This window comes from Astyanax mexicanus, chromosome 22 (genome assembly GCF_023375975.1).
Source record: "Astyanax mexicanus isolate ESR-SI-001 chromosome 22, AstMex3_surface, whole genome shotgun sequence".
In the NCBI taxonomy this organism is placed as follows: domain Eukaryota; kingdom Metazoa; phylum Chordata; class Actinopteri; order Characiformes; family Acestrorhamphidae; genus Astyanax; species Astyanax mexicanus.
The window spans coordinates 33,442,002-33,460,068 of record NC_064429.1 but is presented as its reverse complement, the minus strand read 5'-3'; the positions used below and the strand labels follow the sequence as shown (position 1 = coordinate 33,460,068).

At 36.9% G+C, this 18,067-nt stretch overlaps 1 protein-coding gene across 1 annotated transcript in view; it reads right to left on the bottom strand.

Moving 5' to 3' along the window:
- Positions 1 to 8,839, bottom strand: part of LOC103034314 (protein HIRA) — a 34,655-nt gene extending 25,816 nt beyond the window's left edge. The window contains exons 1-5 of the mRNA XM_049470574.1: positions 8,608 to 8,839; positions 7,241 to 7,303; positions 7,022 to 7,132; positions 6,340 to 6,430; positions 1,122 to 1,216 (exon numbers count right to left, since the gene is read on the bottom strand). Of these exons, the coding sequence (XP_049326531.1) occupies positions 1,122 to 1,216; positions 6,340 to 6,430; positions 7,022 to 7,132; positions 7,241 to 7,303; positions 8,608 to 8,644 (397 nt within the window). The 5' untranslated portion in view covers positions 8,645 to 8,839. The remainder of the gene's footprint in view (positions 1 to 1,121; positions 1,217 to 6,339; positions 6,431 to 7,021; positions 7,133 to 7,240; positions 7,304 to 8,607) is intronic.
- Between the last annotated feature and the right edge of the window lie 9,228 nt (positions 8,840 to 18,067).

The window sequence follows — 18,067 nt, the reverse complement described above, 5'->3', positions numbered from 1 at the left end:
GTTTTGGACCCGTGGTTTTCTCTATTTCTCCATTATCCCATTGGCTGTGAAACATGAACTCAAGATGTTCACGTTTTCGCGTTTCCATCGCAAATCTGTGGTCAGGCACGTAGCCTGCTTGCTCGTTACACTGAACATGGGCTTATTAAAAACGGTAAACTGTTGATTAATAAAACGGAGCAGTGAGTGTTAAAATGAACATAACATTGTAATGTTCTTCTGTCTCTTTATTTTCCTTATTCAGAACTTAACTTCTGCCCGCCCGTCAGGCTGACATAGTCAGGCTACCATTACCTCTGGTTTTAGTTTTAGTTTTTAGGAAGTGTTTAGATAATTATGTTATAGTTAAGGTTATAATAACGAAACTTGTTTTTTGTACAAATGTTTCATTTTAGAATAAAAATGTTTGCACCGATTGTTCAGTGTTCAATCCAGTTCAGTCAAAAATAAACATTTTATGTTCAGATATTTTTATTGTTTTTTTTTCTTCCAAGTATCGTTTTGGTATCGAGAATCGTGATACTACAGTTGGTATCGGTATCGAAGTCAAAATTTTGGTATCGTGACAACCCTAGATACAAGTGATCTGTAATACACCACTTTAGGCACTAACGGTCAAATTTAAATAATTTAATTAAGATATATATGTAATGCCATCTAGTGGCTTTGTTTTGGTAGCAGCAGTGTGCGCTATTAAAACAGCAATGTGCAACATAACAAAATAAATAATAAAACAAATACAGGAACAGTCATGTACAAAATAATAGAACAATTAGAGCCTTAACAAACTGAACTCTATCCTACTATAACAGTTAAACATGAAAAATAAGACTCTGTCCCTCGAAATTGTGACACCCCTAAAGTATGGCACACCCCTAGTGTACACACACTTCCGAATAGTCATGCACACCCCCTATAAAAAGGCATTTAGTAACTTTAAATTGGAGTTTAAATTTAACTAGAAATTGGAGTAGTTGGATGATTTATCACCACTCCACCACACTCCTTCAGTGTCCACAGTGGTCTCAATTCTGGTAATCCCCTCTAGCCCATATCTGGCAACACATATGGTGCCAATAGCTTTGTTTATCCAAACCCCCAGCACACACACCCCTCCTCACCTCCTGTGTGGCTTCTCAGGATGGTCACACACCTCCACTGTTCCACGTTAGCAAGCTTACTGCTCGATCCAAACACTGTGCTGGGACCGATGAACCTGCAACAGGATATAAACCCACATTAATATGGAACTTGTGTGTGTGTGTGTGTTAGGTATATTAGGTATATCTCAAAACTCACGATTGGATGCTAAGTCGTTTGAAGTTCTTAGTCTTAAAGTAGCAGGCCCATCTCCTGCTTCCAAAACGCAGGATTCATTTCTGCTTATAACACTGTATCGTCCTCCTGGACCATACTCAAATTTTATTAGTGAATTTGCTGACTTTCTAGCAGCAGTAATTCTTCTTTCTGATAAGATCATAATTGTTGGAGACTTTAATATCCACTTTGAAAAGGACCAGGATCCACTAAAAATTGCATTTAAATCAGTTTTAGATGCTCTAGGCTTTAAACAAAATGTAATTGGCCCCACTCACCGATGTAGTCATACATTAGACTTAGTTTTGACACTGGGTATTGAGGCTGAGAATATAGTTACTCTTTCTCAACATGACTCAATATCCGATCATTATCTAATTATGTTTGAAATAGTTTTTAATCAAAATATCCTCCTCCCGCCCCGCTATATCAGCAAGCGTAAAATAACAACCTCAATTGCTAATGAATTTGTAAATAAACTCCCCGACTTAACCAGATAGATAGATAGATAGATAGATAGATAGATAGATAGATAGATAGATAGATAGATAGATAGATAGATAGATAGATAGATAGATAGATAGATAGATAGATAGATAGATAGATAGATAGATAGATAGATAGATAGATAGATAGATAGATAGATAGATAGATAGATAGATAGATAGATAGATAGATAGATAGATAGATAGATAGATAGATAGATAGATACTTTATTTATCCCGAAGGACATTTAGGCATCCAGCAGCAACAACACAATACAATAAGAAACATACTCAGACAAATCAAAACACAGAAGAATAGAAAATATATAAGGCTATAAAAAAAAAAAAAAAAACTAACTATACAAGGTAAGGATCTATCTGTAAACGGAGCAGTGCAGTAGATGTTGCTAATGGTCATAAATACTTAAATAATTAACAGAGTAAAGTGCAATAAAGACAGTTCTAAAAAGAGAATGTGAAAATGTGAATACCCAATCATGAGTAAGGTATACTTAAATGTAAGTGAGGTTGGGGAAGTGTTAATATAAATAATTAAGTGGTGGAGTAATAAAGTCCATGTGGTGTGCCTGGATTAAACTCAGTCGTCAGCAGCATCCTGTCCCCGATGGGAGGAGTTAAAGAGTCTGATGGCTCTCGGAATGAAGGATTTTCTGAGTCTGTCTGTTGTGCAGCTCTGTGACAGCAGTCTGCCACTGAACACTCTCCTCTGCTTCATGATGGTGGTGTGAAGTGGGTGACTATCATTGTTCATGATAGAAAGCAGTTTATCCAAAGTCCTTCTCTCAGCTATTGTAACCAGAGAGTCCAGCTCCATTCCAACCACTGCCCCGGCCCTCCTGACCGGCTTGTCCAGCCGTGATGCATCTCTCCTCTTCACGTTGCCTCCCCAGCACACCACAGCGTAGAAGAGAATGCTGGCCACGATTGATTGGTAGAACATCTGCAGAAGCTTCTTACAGATCTCCCTTCTGTCCTATGAGCATGATCTCGAGCACATAACAGAAAACTTACAAACTGTCCTCCGCTCTAACTTAGACCGCGTAGCACCGTGGTATAACGACCACACACGCACCTTAAAACAAACCGCTCGTAACTTTGAACGTAAATGGCGACACACAAAACTAGAATTTTTCCGGCTAGCATGGCAGCATAGTCTCACACACTACAAAAAAGCCCTAATTAAAACAAAATCCCAGTATATTTCATCGCTTATTGAGAAAAATAGAGACAATCCTAGATTCCGTTTCACTACTGTGGCTAAACTCACCGGCAGTCAAAAACAAACTAGCTCCGTTATCCCTGTCGACATTAATAGTAATGATTTCATGAAGTTCTTTGATGATAAAATTAATAGCATTAGACAAAAAATTCAGTATCACCCCCAAAATTTACTTATAGATATCGATGAATGCTGCTCCAGCTCTGAGACACACCTAGAGTGTTTCAGCCCGGTTACAGAAAAAGATTTACTTAGTGTAATTAACTCATCAAAATCAACATCATGTATATTAGATCCAGTACCCACACAATTATTGAAACAGGCACTGCCAAAGGTGGGAAAATCATTACTAGAAATAGTAAATTCATCCCTTAGCATGGGCTACGTACCCAATTCTCTTAAATTGGCGGTCATTAAGCCCATTATCAAAAAGCCAAATCTGGACCCCCGCGAGCTTGCTAATTATAGACCAATTTCCAATCTTCCCTTTATAGCCAAAATCCTAGAAAAAATTGTGTTTAACCAGCTGCGCTTGTATCTACAAAGTAATAGTATGCATGAGGTTTTTCAACCTGGATTTAGACAAAACCATAGTACTGAAACAGCTCTACTTAGAGTAACTAATGATTTACTTTCAGCTCTTGATAGGGGCAGTAATGCCATCCTTGTACTGCTAGATCTTAGTGCTGCCTTTGACACCATAGATCACGCTATTCTACTTGATAGGTTAGAAAATCTTATAGGAATGAAAGGATCAGCCCTCACCTGGTTCAGATCTTATCTGAGAGATTGTTTCCAGTGTGTTTATTTAAATAATGAATGCTCTTATCAGTCTAGAGTAAAATATGGTGTCCCTCAAGGATCAATACTGGGTCCAATACTCTCTACTCTTTATATGTTACCGCTGGGTAAAATTATCCGTAGGCATGGTATTAACTTTCACTGCTATGCTGATGACACGCAACTTTACATATCTGCTAAACCCAACGAGGACCTGTGCCTAAATCAAATAACAGACTGTATTAAAGACATTAAAAATTGGATGAGACACAACTTTCTCTTACTTAATTCTGATAAGACTGAGGTCCTTCTATTAGGTCCTAATATTGATAAAAACATAAATGTTAATACTGCAGACATAGACGGTCACTTAATTATACCTGGTAAAACTGTGAGAAACCTTGGGGTCATCTTTGACCCAATTCTTTCGTTTGATGCTCACATATGTAGCATAGTCAAAACTGCATTCTTCCATTTAAGAAATATAGCTAAAATCTGCAGTATACTCTCTCTGGAAGATGCTGAGAAGCTGGTACATGCATTCATAACCTCCAGGCTGGACTACTGCAACGCGTTGTTGGCTGGAAGTCCACATAAAGTACTCCATAAACTCCAGCTAGTTCAGAATGCAGCAACAAGAGTGCTTACTAGAACCAGAAAGTTCCATCAAATTACACCTATTATTTCATCCCTACATTGGCTACCTGTTAGATTTCGTATAGATTATAAAATACTTCTCCTGACGTATAAATCCCTCAATGGTCTGGCCCCGCATTATCTACAGGAACTCCTTACTCCTTACAATCCGCCGCGTTCACTCCGCTCCCAAGACGCTGGCCTGTTATTAGTCCCGCGTATTAGAAAAAACTATGCAGGAGGAAGAGCGTTCTTTTATAAAGCTCCCCAACTTTGGAATAGCCTCCCTATTAATATACGGGACTCAGACACACTCCCAATCTTTAAATCTAGACTCAAAACATTTCTATTTGCTCAAGCTTTTGAGTAATGTCTCATTACAATTTTCTTCCTCTTACAGCTTATCCAGCAAATATAAACCCTGTCCTAATCATCTGCTTTCTCTTTCTCTCCCCATGTCCTGAGCTGCTGCTACCAGTGCCCATCCCACTCCAGCAGAGTTTTATAAAACCATTCTAACCCCTTTCTCTTCCCTCCCCTCTCTGTTCTCTCTCTCTATCTTTCTCACATGTGCTGAGACGCCTGGCCGGCCGGTCAGCCTGGATGCGTCCGTCTGTGGTTCCAGCTTTCAGGAATCAGCCCTGTCCTTCTACTCAGAATTATTTCACAACCCTTCTAACTCCTGCTTTTTGTTTCTCTTCCTTTCCTTTCTGTTTTCTCTATCTATCTCTTTTACATGTATGGAGATGCCCTGTTCCTGATGTTCCCAGCCTGGCTCTCCACTGCCCGCTGTGTTGTTCTCCGGCTCTGCAGCCCTGCACTGATTACCATTAACACACTCAGTATCTGTTTCTGTATTAGCCATAGCTCTATAGTTTGTGCCCATCACATTTTATATTCATAAATTAGTACCTGTTATATTAGCCATAGTTCACATTAACTCTCTGTACTGTTGTTTTGTTCTGTTATTTGTTTGTTGTTTGTTTGTACTGAGCGGGTCGACCCGAGTAGGATGGGTTCCTCGGACTGAGTCTTGGTTCCTTCCAAGGTTTCTTCCTCTTAAAGGGAGTTTTTTGCTCCTTGCCACTGTGTCACCATAAAATTGGCATCTCTGTGGTGCTGCTCATAAGAGGTGTGGACCTGTTTTTCCTGTAAAGCGGCTTTGTGACAACCTTTGTTGTAAAAAGCGCTATATAAATAAAATTTAATTGAATTGAATTGTGTGTGCGCATCAGTATTCTTCTAAACTGGCCACAAAACGTGTAGTTTGCTAACCTGCAACACGCAAGAGTATACTAATACACTACCTGGCCAAAAAAAAAAAGTCTCCACCTGGATTTAAGTAAGTAAATGATCTGGGGTTGGTTGATGCTGCAGTTGGTCTGCAGGTTTAGGTTCAGCAACAGTATGTGCTGAAAGAATGAGGCCAGCTGGCTACCTGAATATACTGAATATAGACCAGATTATTCCATCAATGGATCCATTTTTTCTTCCCTGATGATCACGGCCATATTCCAAGATGACAATTTCAGGATTCATGGGGCTGGAATTGTGAAAGAGTTCAGGGTTCAGGGAGCATGAGATCATCATAATGATCATTTTCACACATGGATTAAGAGAGTTCACCACAGAGTCCAGACCTTAACCTCATTGAGAATCTTTGGGATGTGCTGGATGGAGAAGAGCTGCTTTGTGCAGCGGTCAGACTCTACCATCATCAATGCTGCTGCAAGATCTTGGTAAAAATGAATTAATTAATGCAGCACTGGATTGAAATAAATCGGTATAGGTCATAATACAGATTTCTGTCGATACTGTGTGTGTTCATGTGTGAAAGAGAGAGAGAGAGAGAGAGAGAGAGAGAGAAAGAGAGAGACTCACGCTGCTTTCTTCCACACCATGACCAGTTTGTCATCTCCACCCGAGGCCAAACACAGTCCGTTATTAGACCAGCGCACGCAGTTCACACATGCTGGAAAAAAAGACAGACACAGTTAGGTACCATCATTTTTAGGCTGTTGAGCACACCTGAGGCAAACTGCACCCAAACATTTTAGAGAGAAAAAAAGGAAATTGTAAATATACAGACTAAATAACATAATGTACATAAATAACACTATGTACAGCGAACAATGCTGCTTTAAAAAATACATTCTATCTGGAAAAGTTGTGAGAGTAAAGTCGGTACCGGTAGCCTAGCCTTTATTGTGCTTCAGCTCTATTTCTCTTTATTAATCTGTAGTTGCACTCATCATTTTTATTACCTTTTATTTTCTTATATATTACTGTTTTATTTCTCCTAAATTATTAGTTTTATCTTACTTGGATTATATCTTATTTTAAATGTCTTATATATCTTATTAAAATGCTGGTTTTCTCTATTTATTCATTCTTTTTCTTTGACAATCCGTTCCCTGTGTATTGGCTCGGCAACATTGTAAATAATGGCAACCCTCAATGTACTCCGAGTTTAAACAAAGGTTAATTAATTGATAAAATTTTCAGGTGTGATAACTCTACAGGTAAGAACGTTAAAGGGGCGGAGCTTTGTGAGAAGCGGTACCTAAGTGATTGTCCATCTGGCAAAGCAGTTTGGGAATGTTCTCGTTCTTCTCATCCTCATCTCTGAGAACCGGAGCCATGTTCCAGATAACCACTTTCCCCGAGTCCTCACCTGTAACACACACACACACACACACACACACACACAAACACACACTTTTATAAAATCTATTAATAAATGTAAATAAATGCAATAATTAAATGAAAGCCAGTGTCTGACCTTGGCCTCCGGTGGCGAACTTGGTTCCATCCGGATGGATGTCGACTGAAAATATCGCCTTTCCTGAAAAACAGAATTCACTAAATCATCACCAAATCATCACACACTTATCATCACACTAAACACCACACATTACCATCGTATTATAATAAACACAGGAATGAACAGCAGCTTGAAGTTACTTAAGGCTGCAAATGAAATGTGCATGAATTAACTTGTGATTAATTATCATTTGTTTGTAATTTATTATCAATAATATTATGTCAGTAGTGTAAATGCTCTATTTCAATGCATTTATGATTTCATCGTGGTTTTACTTTAATAATAGTTTCTGTATGTATGTACAAACTTAATATAAAAACAGACCATTCCTATCAATAATAATAATAATAATAATATTGTTTTAGTAAAAATAAAGTTACTACTATTTAAGATCCAAGTGTAAGTTTAGTGTTTATTTTGATTAGTAGCAGAATAAATATGAGCTAGCAATACAATAAGCTAGGGATGCACATTGGCATTACATCCGAATCTGTCGATAATATATATTTTTTAAATCACCATCGGAAATACTGTGATTGATTAAACTGATCTTTAAATCTTTCCTGTTATTATTTTAATTTTTAAAGTTTGATTTAAATTTTTTATTCTTATGTTTTTATATTTTGATTATGTTCTTAGTTCATTATTATTCATTTTAATCATTCTTATCATTTAATCTTTATCATTTAATATTATTATATGTTTTGTGATTTTATATTTTTTAATTCTTTACTTTTTATGTGTACATTTTATGTGTAAATATCAGATATCTGCATCGGTGCATCCATAAATAAAAGCAGATATTACAAATGGGTGCAACTGTATTATTGTGCATTAATATTAATACTATTATTATATAAAATATAATGTATCATTATATATATTACCATTATTAATATATCGGTTAAAGAAACTAGTTTTCATGACTTAGAAATAATAATTTTAATCAATATGTGCATAACAAAAATCACAAAAAAAAAGCACAAAAAGTTGCAGAAAATATTTTGCAGGATTATGCCAAAGCATTCTGTATTATTCTGTATTTTATCATAGTTTTATCATAATTAAAGACTTTTTGAGAGTGCACAACTGAATAACATTAGATGATGCAGAAGTTTTTTAAAAAAATATCCATTTTATTTATTTCTGATGCATCTAACGCAGAAATATAAGTGATAAATACTGTAAAATAAAAGTTTGCACATGTTATTATATTATTAGGGTTACAGGAGCTGCAGGAGGAGTGAATAACTGCAGTTTACAGTGTAATAAAGTGAATATCAGTGGTGATAAAGTGAATATTAGTGAACGGTAGCTGGGGTTACCATTGTGGGAGACCCAGCTCGGCTTCAGCAGCTTCATCTCCGGCTCGGGTGGAGCTCGGCGCCCCGCCGCTGGAGTGGCTCTCCCCCGGGTTTGATTGTACGCGGACTCGGGCTGCAGCTCGTGAAGTTTCTGCTGATTTTAATCCGCTTTGTTTCATCAAAACACACAGACCTCCATCTCCGCCTCTTCCCTCCGGAAACACGGGCTCTCAACGGCCCCGCGGCGGCGGGATCAGCCGGGTTTGGTGGAGCCCGGCCGGTGCTGCCCCCCTCCGCCCTGGCGCTGATACTGCAGCCCTGACCACTAATCCACTTATACACTTATTCACTTACTCACTACACTAGTGCACTTTAATTCAGTTTAAAATGTAAAACTCATATATTATAACGATGTATTACACACAGAGTGATCTATTTTATCTATTTTAAGCGTTTATTTATTTTATTGTGAATTATTAAGGTTTACAGACATTATTATATTAATAATAAAGTTACTACTATTTAAGACCCAAGTGTAAGTTTAGTGTTTATGATTAGTAGCAGAATAAATATGAGCTAGCAGTACTATGAGATATTTTTTTTATCACCATCAGAAAGCCTGTGACTGTTTTTACTAAGTTTAAAATTTCTATTATAATTTTCATTTTTATTGTTTTTTTTTTATTAGTTTATTTTTGATTTTTGATTATATTTTTATATTTTGATTCTTATGTTTGTAGTTCATTATTATACATTTTATCTTTTTTTTTTCTTACCATACCATTATTATTCTTTTTGTCATTTTACTAAATTAGTACTAAATAAAACGACTAAATAAAAAGACTAAATAAAACATTTTTTTGCAGTAAGAAAAATCTGAAAATAACAGATTTTTTTTTTATTTTTTTTTATTGCCACTCAGAGAGATCTACTGAATTTTAGCATAATGATACCTTTAACCCCTACAGTCAAAAACAATGGATAGGGGAATATATTTAGACCCAGAAATGCCAAATTAGCGACTGTGAACTTATGTGGGTTTTCTCTTCTCTATTTTAAATTCCCTGGCTGCTCTTGTTATGCTGGGAGCTATGCTAAACTAATCTAATCTAATCTAAAAAGATAACTGCCCAAAAGGTAAACATATTTTTTTACTGTTTCCGTGAGCATACTGAAAGAGAATATGGTGAAACTGGGCTAAACAAAGAACTCTTTATGGTGAATAAAAATATCCTAGTTGCCATTCTGAAAGTACACAACCAGGGAATACAAAACTTACTAGTTTATGCTGGTATTTGATGGCCAATGTAGTTAAAAAGCTGAAAAGCTGGTAATTTAAGTGAAAATGTATCTTATGCTGGTAAACTAGCTAGATTTGTTACGATAGTGCATATTGTATGTTGTATGTTTGGTTTTATTGACGCTTGATTTTGCTGTTCTGGTTGGGTTTTTTTTTTCCAGGGTGGTTTATTTAGAATATCTAGAACATTTTTACCATTTTAAAGCAGTTTATTCCCATTTACTGCTAACAAATATATAAAATTCCTTACTGGTCTAAGCTGGGATAAACCGGTCTGGTACTGGTGTAGCCAGAGCCCCATTATGTTCTAAACACACACAAAAAAAATTCCCTAGAGACAGTGGGTTTACTGGTGACGAACAAAATTGGCTGGTCATTCATGAGTAAACGTACCTTATGTTGGTAAAATAGCTAGATTTTTAACCATAGTGAATATTATATGTTGCATGTTTGGTTTTGGTGATGTTTGGTCTTGTTGTTCTTGTTGGTCAACCAACTTGGCAACTTGGTCTTGCTTTTTTTTGCAGGGTGGTTTATCTGGAATATCTAGAATATTTTCATTTTAAAGCAGTTTATTCCACTTTTTAGAGCTGAAAAACACAGATCAGACCAGTATAAATTCCTTACTGGGCTAAGCTGGTCTGGTACTGGTGTAGCCAGAGCCCCATTCTGCTCAGAACATAAAAAAAAACTACAGACAGTGGATTTACTGGTGACCAACAAAATCGGCTTTTATTGCTGGTGAACTGGTGACCTCCCAGTCACCAATCCTTTGTGTGAAGGTTCAATGTGTCTGCATGTGGCTTTCCTTGCAGTTCTGATGGATCTTAACTGGTTCTACTGCTTCCAATCTGGAATATCTGGTCTTGCTTTTTGCAGGGTGGTTTATCTGGAATATCTAGAATATTTTCACCATTTTCAAGCAGTTTATTCGACTTTCCTGCCAAAAAGCATAAATTCCTTACTGGTCTGAGCTGGGCTAAGCTGGTCTGGTACTGGTGCAGCCAGTGCCCCATCATGCTCACAACACACAAAAAACCCTACAGACAGTTGGTTTACTGGTGACCAACAAAATCGGCTTTCATTGCTGGTGAACTGGTGACCTCACCAGTCACCAATCTTTTGTGTGAAGGTTCAACGTGTTTGCAGGTGGCTTTCCTTGCAGTGCTGATAGATCTTAACTAGTTCTACTGGTTCCAACTGGTATAATAAGCTATACATTGATATTCTCAAACAGTTCCTGTAGATTTTGTGGTAGGGATTCAAGATTCAAGATTGAAGATTTTTATTGTCACATCACAGAGTACAGGTGTACATATGAGTAAAAAACTTGGGTGCAGGTTCCCACTAATGTGAAGAACAGTTTTTACAACAAGTAGGATAATGAAATAAAATAGAATACACAGATAACTTTACAGTATACACAATATAACAATTAAAACTATGTTTATGTCAGCTTTCTATGCTAGAAGGTCACTTTCTGATGTTAGCACAATTTGCCCTTATTTCTTCCTCAGTTGTTTTGGTCCACAAAGAAGCTAAAGCTAATTAGTCCTGAAAAGTCAGTCTGGCTAGTGTTTACACTATTTTATAGTATTTTTTAGCATTAATTATGTGTGCTAATTAACTGTCAAGGCTATGATCAGCTTTGTTTGTAAGATACTTTTAGCATCAATAAACATTTTTAAAGAAGTTCTTGTGGCTAATATCAGCTTTTTATGCTAACAGGCCACCTTTCAACATTAGTTCCTCAAAGAGGCTAAAGCTAATTAGCCCTAAAGATTCAAAAAATGTCTGGCTAATGTTTACATTACTTGTAGCATCTTAGCATCACTCAGTTAACCATATGAGCTCATGCTTTCTATCAATACTAACTTAAATTTTGTCAAATATTATAATACGTTAACTTTTTAATTTAATTCTTTTGTGATACTGAATGGAACACAGCAACTCAGCGCTAACTAGCATTGAAATAGTGCTATTACTTAGAAATCAAGTCCAGTGTTAGCCGAGTGTTAGCTTCTTTTGCTAGCAGGTCACCTTCTGACGTTAGTTCAACTTGTTTGGGTCCTCTGAGAAGCTAAAGCTAAGCAGTATCATCTAAATATCCTCTACATTTGTGGTAAATTTAGATAAAAAAAGAAATTATAATGCCTAGAAAGCAAGGCTCACGTTGGCTTTCTATGTTAGCAGGTCACCTTTTCAACGTTAGCTCCTCTAAGAGGCTAAAGCTAATTAGCCTTAAAGATTCAAAGAAAGTCTGGTTAATGTTTACTTGTAGCATCTTAGCATCACTCAGTTAGCCATATGAGCTAATGCTTTCTATCAATACGATTTTTTTATTTCATTCTTTTGTGATTTTGCAACACTGAATGGAACACAGCAACTCAGCGCTAATGTTGAAAAAGTGCTATTACTTAGAAATCCAGTCCAGCGAGTGTTAGCTTCTTTTGCTAGCAGGTCACCTTCTGACGTAGCTCAATTTGTTTGGGTCCCCTGAGAAGCTAAAGCTAATTAGCAATAAAAGACAGTATCATCTAAATATCATCTACATTTGCTGTATATTTCGATTAAAACAAGAAGTTATATTGCCTAGAAAGCAAGGCTAATGTTGGCTTTCTATGCTAGCAGGTCCATGCTAGTATGTCCAATAGAAACACATCCTACACATTTTCTATCAAGGTTAGGTCTAAAGATGCAGCTGGGCATGGTATAGTATCTTCTAGTGTCTTCAAAGCAAGTTTTAGACAGTAGGAACCTCATTAAAGTAACTTTGGGCTAAAAAGTGCAGTAATAAAGACATAAGGTGGTAAATCTGGTATTGTACGTACAGTATTTGCACCCAACACCATAGTGGCAACCAGACCTTCTAGATGTGTAATGCATGAGAACAAACTGCTGATATTGGTCTTGACCACATTGCCTCTAGAAAAGGAGACAATTTGTTGGTCATCTCCACCAAAATTAGCTGAATTAAGTGTGTTTGTAATCTCGAAACTGTGAACAGCAACAGATTCGCCAGGACCTCCACTCTAGTACTCTAGTGCTCAGGAGGAGATTAGTCATAAGCATGATTTTAGTATAAAGGTCAGATTTGTGTACAGTGGTGGAAAAACTTAATTCAAAAGCTGCTGTAACTTCAGGAGACGAACATCAACAGTGCTAACAGTTCTAACTGGGTCAAAACAGTACGAAAACTGGCTAATCTTTGACTGCTCATCAAAACAACTTGAGCAGTATGTACTGAAGATGTTTGTGATCAAAACAGAACGTCCCACTGTCAGAAACATCCTGCAGCTTGGTGGAGTACACCAAAAGAACATCTGACATATTTTTAGATTTGTTTTAATGTTAAAACATTGACGCTCTGTTCAATAGTGACTTACTGTTTACACAATAAACCATAATCAAGATCCAATTCACTTGTTTTATATGTATTAAATCACACTTTACAGAGATCCAAACAGTGATAAAGGCCAGGTAAACAGCCTCATTGCAAGAGCATGTAAAATCTTAAGAGATACTAAGGCTATCCAAAATCGCATACTTGTAAGCAATGCTAGTTTTTGAGTTTTTAATTGGGACAGTTCAAAATCTTTCAACTTCAGAAAAGTAGGGACAACATCAAAAAATACTTAATTTAAAAGCCTTAGACCCAACAAAAATGGGATTGACTGCAGCTCTACTTTTGGATTTAGATAGATAGATAGAAATACAATCAAATAAAAAATAGAATGTATAATGTAAAAGTACAGTCTTTAGTGTGTATGTAATGTAGAATGGAGGTAGTGCAGTTGAACACAATAGACAGTGAACACCAGTTGGATTTGGTTTATTCTACCTCTTTTTACGCATGTTTTACAAGTTAAAATAGGTCTGTGGTCTACACAAAACATGTTCATGAAGTTCTTTACACAAAATCACTCTTACATAAAGATTAAGATCTCACCAGCACTATTCTTACCAGTTTTAGTCCCTTTCAGAATGAGCCGTTTACAGATCCCTCCCTCAGACGAAGTCTACTGACTAATCCTGCTGTGTACTGTCGGATGTTCTCAAATGTTTTCTAAATTCTACGCTTAACGTTCAATCTGTCAAGTTTTTTGGATGTTCTTAAAACATTTAAATTTATCGTTTTTAACACTGTTGCAACATGTCAGTGTTTTAATGTTTTTTTTTGTTTGTTTTATGAATGCTGCTTTTAACCCATTCAGACCCTGCTCTCATTACAGTGGACATCATGTATATTTATATATATATTTCCCCAAAAACTTTAAAGAATGTACAGTATGGTTATTGTACATAATATTTGCAGTGTTATTGTATTGTATTGTATTGTATTGTATTTATTTAGGCCAAAGCTTTCTCTACAAATTAATTGCTATTCTTACTTTACAATAATATATTGTGATCTTTCTGTAATTTTACAATCCTTTACTGACAACATTTTTTTGCTGTTAATTTTACAGCAGTAAAGATTTACAAGAAACTTCTTACAGTGCAGAATAGACCACAAACCACCCACTGCACTGGAAAAAAAAATATATATAAATATATGTGTTTTAGAACAAATTTAACCATGTTTATTTTACTGTTTATGGATGGTTTGTGAAATAAACAGGCTTCCAGTCAAAAAAAAGTAATTAAATATATATATATATATATATATATTTTTAGAACATTCGAGCCGGCATTACAGACAGCATTTTTTATATTTTCTTATATTCATATATTTTTTTTCTCATCAGTGGAACATGATTCAGGTCTGAAAGGGTTAATTTTCTTTATTGTTACTATTCGCCTAGCTGGGAACATTATGTGAAAAATGTTCTAATAAAGTTGTAATGCAACACATTATTTTACAGCAAACATTTTTAGAAAATTCCTGGAACATTATTTCTTTAACAATACAGGCTAACCTTCCTGGAACCTTTTAAAAAACTAGTAAAGCATTAATACAGCATTCTCTGTTAGATGGGAATGCATTAAAAGGTGTTTTTCCTGCTTTCTACTAGACTGTAGGCTCACATTTGCTGTGAGGATTTGATTGCATTAATTACATTCACCACTTTCACAGTTTCTCACTGTGTTCTACTGCAGGCTCCACTGACGTTTTGCTGATCACTTGACTTCAGCTACAATGAAAGCTTTGTGTTAATCCGGAAATCCAGTCAAAACGTAAAAAGCTAATAGTTTTAATGTGCCTATTTGTTTATTTGATGTTTATTTGAATATTGATCAAGCTTAACATTGAGACCACCTCCTTGTTTTGACACCTGTTATCTGTTAGCTGTTATCAGCTCCACTGAACATATAGGAAACTTTGTGGACCTATAATTGTAATTATTGTAAGTCTGTAGTCCTCTTTGTATTTTCTAGTTTGTGAAGTATTTTGAATAACCATTGTGTATGAAAGGTGCTGATATACAGTTCCAAGAAAAAGTTTTTGTGAACTCTTTGGGATTATACTTGGATTTCTGCATTAAATTGGTCATTAAATGTGTTCTGATCTTCATCTAAGTCACAACAATAGACAAACACAGTCTGCTTAAACTGATACCACACAAAACATTATATATATGTTTAAATAGTTTTATTGAACAAAACATGTTAACATTCACAGTGAGGGGGGGGAAGTATGTGAACCTTTGGATTTAATAACCAGTGATAGAAGTAAAAACTTTTTTCAGTAAGGAGTAATCTAACTAATTACTCTGACTGTAACTATAACGCCGTTACCATTTCCTCTGTTGAGCTTCAGTTGGCAGACAGATGGTCTTACGTTTTCCTGAAAAATGTCTTGGTAAACTTGGAAATTATTTTTTCCATTGATGGCAGCAAAGCAGCCCCAATTTAAAAAAAATACATTTGTTTGGCTTATATTCTATGTCCCACTCAATATTAGAAACAGGTGGATTTGTCCCCCCCAAAAATGATATCGTTTCGCTCAGATCAGCTGTACTATTAATGAGGAGACAGACCGGACCAATCACGGAGCCGGTTCAGGTATTAATTCCCGCCTCTCAATAGAAACAGCCAATCAACTTGCTGGTTTTGCGGCGCGCGGAGGAGAGTCAGTTTGATGGTGGAGGAAGCCACTCCCCCTCGCTGTAAGATTTAGCAGCGGGATGGGGATGCAGCAGCTTCAGCTGATTTTAAAACAGATCTGGATCTGGGGAGATTTTACTAAAAGAAAGGTAACGGTAGGCTAACCACGTAAACTGTGATATGTTTCTGATAGCTAGTTAAAAATACACGTCTCTGAATCAAAACACACAGATTAAACCCACTGTGATTAATAAACTGCAGCTGTGTTAGTGAGTTAGCTTAACTTTGGAATTAGATAGATTGGGAGTCAAGGTTAAAGAAAAAAAAACTATATATGTGATGTTTTACTTGACCTGTTCCTGATCAGCTAATCACGGTTTTATTTTCAAACTGTTTATTAATTTAGGATTACAGGACTTAATTTACAATAATTAATTTAGCTAACTTGTTATCTAGAAGCTGGATGTAGAGGATAGCCAGAATTTAGTGCAGTACTTTATGTTGGTAGTTTAAAGCAGTTTCTTAACCCGGATCACTGCCCTAAAATTGTGTTTTCCACCTGATCCAGCTGATCAGCTAATAAACAGTCCTTTACTGAGGTTACCTGGTAAAATCCTTTAGCCCGCTATAGAGCCTAAATTAATCATTATGTATATCCAGCAGTGTATTAGACACATCATACCATCACTTACTTTATTACGTGCATTTAAAGCAGAGGAAGCTCTAGAACAGGGGTCGGCAACCTATGGCACGCGTGCCACTGCTGGCACGCCAAGGCATAATCACTGGCACGCGACACGCTGGACCAGCATCAGCAAAAAAAAAAATCAGACTGACAGCACAATCCTCCAATCGAATTTGCTCCTCAACGCTCTGCACTCAGCTCCCGCCCACTTTCCCACAGACCCATATTTAAATTTAGCCTAATCAAAGTCAGTTAGCTACGGTGGCCGAGAAAGCCCAACGCAGTGCAAATTGAAAAGCGCTGCAAAAGCACAAAACACATCCATCAAAATTACAACACAGGCGCAGCAAATAGAAAAACGCGCTGCAACTAGAAAAACGCGCTGCAACTAGAAAAACGTGCTGCAAATAGAACCACAACACAACGGAAGTGAGTCACAACACAACGGAATTTTCCCGGGGGACCTTAAAAGATAGTGTACCAGCTAAGCTGCGTCTTCAGTAACGTCTCGGACTTCACTATGTGTACAAAGGACAATAAGTGGCAAACAAGGCGTTTTGTGAAGCAGAACTTTTAATAATATGCACACAACCGTGGTAATCACAGGTAATAAACATAACTTACTTTTCAGAAGCTTGTTTGCCACTTATTGTCCTTTGTACACAGCTGGTACAGCATCTTTTAAGGTCCCCCGGGAAAATTCCGTTGTGTTGTGACTCACTTCCGTTGTGTTGTGGTTCTATTTGCAGCGCGTTTTTCTTTTTGCAGCGCGTTTTTCTATTTGCTGCGCCTGTGTTGTAATTTTGATGGATGTGTTTTGTGCTTTTGCAGCGCTTTTCAATGTGCACTGCGCTGGGCTTTCTCGGCCACCGTAATTAGCCCACCTAATAGCGTTACAAGAGATGATAGAGCCTCCGGCTTAAAAAAACAAAGCTAGGGCATTTCAGCGCTCCTGGATGGAACACTATGGTTTTGTGTATCACAGCTCTGATCAACTGGATGGATGGACAGGACGTGAAGATGCAGCTGAAGAGCTCGCCACTGTGGGCACGCTGGACATCTGCACCAGAAAAGTTCGGCTGTCTCAAGAGCATTGCATTGGCCTTGTGTCAGTGTTCGGCTCAACCTACCTGTGTGAGCAGGTATTTTCGCACATGAAAAGTGTGCTCAACCCTATCCGCAGCTGTTTGACGACGGACAATTTCGAGTCATGTTTACGATTAAAAGTGACAAACTACAACCCCCAGATAAGAAAGCTCAGCCAAGGAAAGCAAGGACAGGGATCACACTCGCTGGTAGGCAAGGCATTCATTCAGTGCAAGTTACGCTTATCTATAAAGCCACGTTAATTCAGAGCTGGACTCACTGTTATTCTGATTACACAAAAAAAAAAAAAATAATAATAATAATAATTTTATTTTTAAAGCACATTTTCTATGTAAAAAAAA